At 34.9% G+C, this 6027-nt stretch overlaps 1 protein-coding gene across 1 annotated transcript; it reads right to left on the bottom strand.

The window, feature by feature from the left end:
• Positions 1-827: 827 nt before the first annotated feature.
• LOC106336387 (probable mitochondrial-processing peptidase subunit alpha-1) lies at positions 828-4466 on the bottom strand. The gene is made up of 13 exons (XM_013775214.1): positions 4259-4466; positions 3633-3875; positions 3069-3365; positions 2825-2992; positions 2551-2718; positions 2390-2467; positions 2185-2251; positions 1952-2049; positions 1735-1804; positions 1570-1640; positions 1445-1494; positions 1240-1352; positions 828-1122 (listed from the first exon to the last, which is right to left on the bottom strand). The coding sequence occupies exons 1-13, from the start codon at positions 4295-4297 to the stop codon at positions 1076-1078; spliced, it is 1509 nt and encodes a 502-aa protein (XP_013630668.1). The 5' UTR covers positions 4298-4466; the 3' UTR covers positions 828-1075.
• Between the last annotated feature and the right edge of the window lie 1561 nt (positions 4467-6027).

Genomic DNA, 6027 nt, shown 5'->3' with positions numbered 1-6027 from the left:
ATAAGTTTTTAGAGATTCTTCGATCTTTAGAGATTCAAATAATTTTAGAATCAAGATTCATTTAGATCTTAGATTCAAGATTAATATTTGTGATAATTTTAGATCTATAGATTTTTATAAGTTTTATGATTCAAATAGATCAAATAATCAGGATTCAGATATGTGGTGTTCTTAGATTTTATGGATAGATTAGTTTACCTTTTAGGAAACACCAAATTGATCTGAATGGACCACCGTGAGAGAGAGCTGATCCGCGGATGAGCTGGTTGAGAGAGAGGTGGAGGAGCTGGCCGGAAAACCGTGAGAGTGATAGACTTGGCCGGCGGAGCAAAGCTGAGGGCCGGAAGAGATGGCCGGAAAAGAGATGATCGCCGGCGGATAGGATTGCTCAGGTGGAGAGAGTCTCGTGTTGATAACGTGTTAAGATTTGAGAGAAGATTTGTGAGAATGTGTTGTATATTTCTTATTGCTTACACCACTATATATAGTGGTTCATACAAAGTGGAGTCAAAGGGAGAATTGATTACAAAGATACTCTACATAATGACATGGTCAAACTCATAAATACTAAGGTTGAATGGGTCTTCCATGTGGCTGGATGTAAACCCCCAGTGGACTCTAGTCTTAAACTTGTATGGTCTAAGTTATGGACCATCCACTTCATAATTCGTCTTCTCTGTCAATTAATCGGTCATTTCCTATTATAATTCTGATTAAACAGAAGAGTCTGATGCTTTCAATTGATCTTCTTCAAATGAAATCTTTTAAAATCCAAGTTTGACAAAAGAAACCGTCTTATGTTCAGAATCAAGACAGAGGAGGATAAAGATAAAAAGGTATGATGGCGCTGAATCGTGCTCATTTGGAAATTCGGAACAGCATAAGAAATGTCACCACAAAACCAATTGTACCACTGTGGTTGTGCGAACGTAGTAAAAAATATATTTATTGGAATACAAAAATCCATTTAATAAAAACAATTAAAATTTGTTTGGGTCTTCTTCTCCTCCTCCCAAAGAACTTTATTTTACAAGTCCCAAAACCTTTGTTGACTTTTTAGCAAATGTTTGCTGCTTCAACAAAACTTACTGCTTACGGTATCGTAGCTCGGAACAGACAACACTGCCAAACAAAAGAACCAGCCACAATATTAAGGAAACACAAGCTTATTGGTACCTCTATAAGTGAAAAAAATATTATATTAAAATGTATTAAAGAAAAGAGGCGGATGTTTATTACCATCTCCAAAGGAACCCATTGTCAAAGGCTTTGAAATTATCTTGCTGGTGAAATCTGTAATGTCTTTCAACGTAAGTTCGTCTACTGCCTTCAAGAACTGCTCAACTGGTTTCCTGCAATAATTTAATATAAAAACACTCATTCATGAGCAAGAAAAAAGGAACTATTGAGATTAAAGTGAAATTTAAAGTCCTTTTCAGTGTACCTCTCTCCGTATGTAAGTATCTGCCTGCCAATGTCTTCTGCTGCAATCATCTGCATAGGACGACGCAACATTAACTCGTTATGATACTTAAATTGGTTTCATCTTTAGTGAGAGAGTGAGAATACCCGAGATTCCAAATTCATCAGAACTGCAGATTTCGTGGCTGCCTTGGCACGATCTAGATGCTTCTGGTTAACTGTCCAACCATATAAACAGAAGGGAAAACTTTCATACATGTAAAGGATTGTTTCGACTTTAAAAGTAAAAAAGGATGAAACAAACTGCAAAACCTTTTCCTCCTGCTACATCTTTCAGTTCTTTAGCTGCTAATTCAATTGCTTTTGCAGCAAACTCAGGACTCTGCAATCAAGGGTGTAAATCATATCGTTATATTTACCAGAATACATATCAAGTAAAAACGTTATCAGCTAATACAAACTGGAGAAAGCATCATAACCAATTGAAGGAAAAGCATAGTAAACATCATCAGGATTTTGCTGAACTCACCGAGTAACCATATATTCCAAACAGTCCGGTGTTGTCAAAGATGCTAGTGAATGCGGTGCATGACTGAACTTGCTGATATTCGTTCAGAATACGGAGATCTGTGAACAGACAGAAACTTGTATCACTATTACTGATCCCTAAGCAGTGCTTGTGAATGTTTCATGATATAATTCAATAACGCAAAAACAGATAGCTCAACAACTGAAAAAAAGAAACACAAAATTTTGACTTACATAGCCATGAGTGCATTCCTTTTCCAGGGCCTCCAGCTGAGAATGAGCCACCTCCTCCCATAAGCATCTAATAGCAAATAGATTCAAATTATATTGAGTCTTTGTTAATAAATATAATTTAATTGGTTGACCAAAAAGATAGAACTTAACTGAAACAAGTAAATATTATTAGGACAAGCAAATATTAAACATTCAATTTAGATACCTGGAGAACAGAGGCGATGAGTGCTTCTTTCTCGTCCTTCCAGCCGGGAACCTCAAAGGCAAGCGCAAAGTGTGTAGCCTGCAATGACAGAAAAAGCTCGATAAGTATTGTGAAATGAAAACATCATCTCAAATACATTTTCCAAAATCTGTCATGAATACCTCTCCACCACTATGTTGGCGAAAATCTCCACCAGTATACTGAGATTTTGGCTCAGCTTGGCGTGGTACGTTAGGAAGGTCAGAAGTTAATGGCTCAGCAACTTTCAAAAGATCTTCGTGCTCAACTCCACTTGCCGCCAGTACCATACGTGCAGCAGTGAAATTCTCCTGTAGTTACCATATCAAATGAGTAAACAAAACAAAATGATGATACTAAGTAAAAAATTGTAATTACAGAAATGTAGATGGTTCTCAAAAGCTGATTCGGCCTTACAGTCATAAACTCCTCCAAGAGTTCCCCATTCAATCTATGCAAAGCAGACTCAGGTGCGTACAGAGGATTTGCCAATGCACCTGAATAACCAGCAGAGTGAACAGCCTCCATGAGGAACCCCATAGGGTTCTTTGCAAGTTCCGCTACCTCTACCTTCATCTTACGTAGCTGAAGAATCCACACACGACAATAAGCCACATATTTTTTTTGCAAGAGTTACCAGAGTTAAGGGAAATAGATTTACCTCTTCATTGACTTCCCAATCCAAGAAAGCAGGGTTCCTCACACTGTCAATAAGAACCTCAACCATTTCAGGCACATAGGTTTTAAGAGCATCAATAGTGTAACTCATCTGCTCCCTTGAAGCAGATGCGGAGGTGTTCCCTCCAATAGCTTCTATTTCCCTCACAAGACGCAGATGGCTCCTATTTGTTGTGCTCTTGAAAGCCATCCTTTCAAGCAAATGCGTCGCTCCATGGAAATAAGGAGCCTCATAGATAGAACCACAATCAACATACAAACCAATAGAAGCTGCCGGATTCTAACCACAAAAAAAAAGAAAAACACCAACATTAATAACTTTATTTCAGGCCATTTCTCGCATTTTCATATATTTTTCAGAACAAAATCAAACATAAACTCTGAATAATAATTCTGCTCAGGCCATTTCTCGCATTCCAATAGATGTTTCAGAACAAAATCAAACATAAACTTTGGATAATAACTTTGTTCAAGCCGTTATTCGCATTTCAATAGTTTTTTTTGTTCTCAGAACAAAAAATAAAATATAAACATAAGCTTTACTTACGGGAGACATCTCTGAGGCGATTTTGAGCCCATTTGGAAGAGAGGTGATCTTGAGTTTGCTTGGCTCGACGCGGTCAGCAAGAGACGGAGGAATAGATACGCCCTGAAGTGGCATATCCAGTGAAGGAAGGGAACCAGAGGATCCACCAGTCAACCATCCCAAGAAACCTGGAGAAGAAGAGCTCGTAGCAGCAGCACTAGCGCTTGCATAACGCGCAGGTCCCAATCCGCGGCTAAGAGATCCCTATAAAGCAAGAATATGATATCATCTCAAATCAACGAGTCGCATATTCACAGTTCGTGATAGGCAAAAATCATTTCCATCAATCGAAAATCGGATTGACTTCAGAAACTACGAATCAAAACTTATTTAAAGAAGAGATCAATCGTATACGATCATCAACCAATGGAAAAAAAATTGTTTAATCGCATATTCACAATCCGTGATCCACTGATTGAGGCAACAGTCCATTTCTCTCTCAAAGAAGAGATCAATTCGTAAATCTAAGAACAATGCCTATCATCGCCGGTATCAATCCGAATCCAGATCTATAAGAGTGTAGGCGAAATCAGTCCCTAATCGAACGTTCCAGAAGCTAAATCAATGATGAAAGGATAGGAACCAACCTTGAGAGCCCTGGCTCGTGAAGCTGCCGTGCGATACATGGCGAGTGTGGAAACCCTAAATCGGAGAAAATGAGTATCGAGTCGACGAAAGAGAAGCTGAGGATGACGAGTTTGCGAGGGGAGAGAGACGGAGAATAATCCCAGTTTAGTTTTTTTTTTTTTTTTTTAAATGTTTGTTGTTCTGCTAACGTGCTCTGCGATTGTTTAACATATGCCCATTAAATGTAATAAATTTGACACAGTCGTAGTATGGATAAAAGCATGAGCCTGGACATTTATATGGGCTTCACCCAATATAACCCATGAACAAAAACGTCCTTTTTTTTTCTTGGACATGCTACATCTAAACTATTAATCTAAACTATTAAAACTAAAGTACAAATAAATCTTAATCCTAAGTTTTCCTCAATAATTACTATACAATGTCATTGACCTTATAAATAGCAATTTCCATAAAAATTGTTAAGAAATTGCCTAATATTTAGCTACTTAATAAATTTAGAAGATATGCAATCTTTTATTTAATTTAAATCAAAATCAAAAATTCAATTTTGCAATCCATAAAAAAAACTATAGAATAGATTAAATTATCAGATTAATATATTGGTTTATTAAAAAGTAAATTAATCAAAATCGTTTAAATTTTTAGAATAAAAAATAATTCAGTTATATTTAATTAATTAGTCTCTTCTAATTTAATTAGTATAATAATGTATGTATTTAATTTTAAACATTTACAAAACAAATATCCGTGCGGACGCACGGATCAAGATCTAGTATGATAATAATACAACACTAGAGCGCGGGTATTCGTTTTTACATTTTTATACATTGTTTTATTTTTCATAATTAGCGTTATATATTTTAAATAAATTATAATATAACTATTTGTATTCAAAAGACCTAGACCGAATCAGGTAATATAGTTATTTTGGTACAAATATCCGAACCCGTTTCAGATATATTTGTTATTTAGATATTTTTAGGTTCATATACATCAGAACCAAACTCATCCAGACTCAAAAGGACCCAACTCAAAACCCACACACAAATTTATAATATTCAAGCAGAGCCTAATTTAAAAAAAATGATACCCGAAAAGAACAAGCCATACCTAAATAGACATCCAATGTTCATGTCTAACCGATTTTATAAAATAATAAAAAGGACTCTTTCTGTGTGATTAGCTAAATTAAGTGAAACATAAATAGTTTTTTATTTAGTAAAATAATTATATGGAGTGAAAAATTAAGTGACAATAAATGTAATATATTTTATTATTTTGATTTAAGTTATTATTTTATTCACAAAAATATGTTTTGAATTATGTTTTTGACTATGTAATTTCTACAAATTGAAACTAAAAATAAAAAAAAAGTTTTAGCAAAACAAATTAAACCAAACCTTTAACCATATACAAAACCATGTTCTTTAACATTTTTGATTTTATAATTGACACAAAGTTAATGTTTATTAACTAATAAATAAATATATGCACTATTATTATTATGGTAATATAATTAATGATGTGATGTATTGTTAAGGTAATATAATTAATGAAAATTTTAAACTGAATAAAATATGGAAAGACAATTAATGTAATCATATTAATGAAATTATTAAAAAGACACTATACTTCGTTTTTATACTGCTATCTAGGCATGGGTTCGCGGGTCAACCCGCCCCGCACGACCCGCCAACCCCCGGATCGTTTCTTTTTTTTTTTAGTTAAAGTTTCGACCCGCTCAACCCGCAAAGAAATAAACTAA

This window comes from Brassica oleracea, chromosome C3, assembly GCF_000695525.1.
Source record: "Brassica oleracea var. oleracea cultivar TO1000 chromosome C3, BOL, whole genome shotgun sequence".
NCBI lineage: Eukaryota > Viridiplantae > Streptophyta > Magnoliopsida > Brassicales > Brassicaceae > Brassica > Brassica oleracea.
Note: the sequence above shows the minus strand (reverse complement) of the source record. Positions and strands in the feature narration are given on the sequence as shown.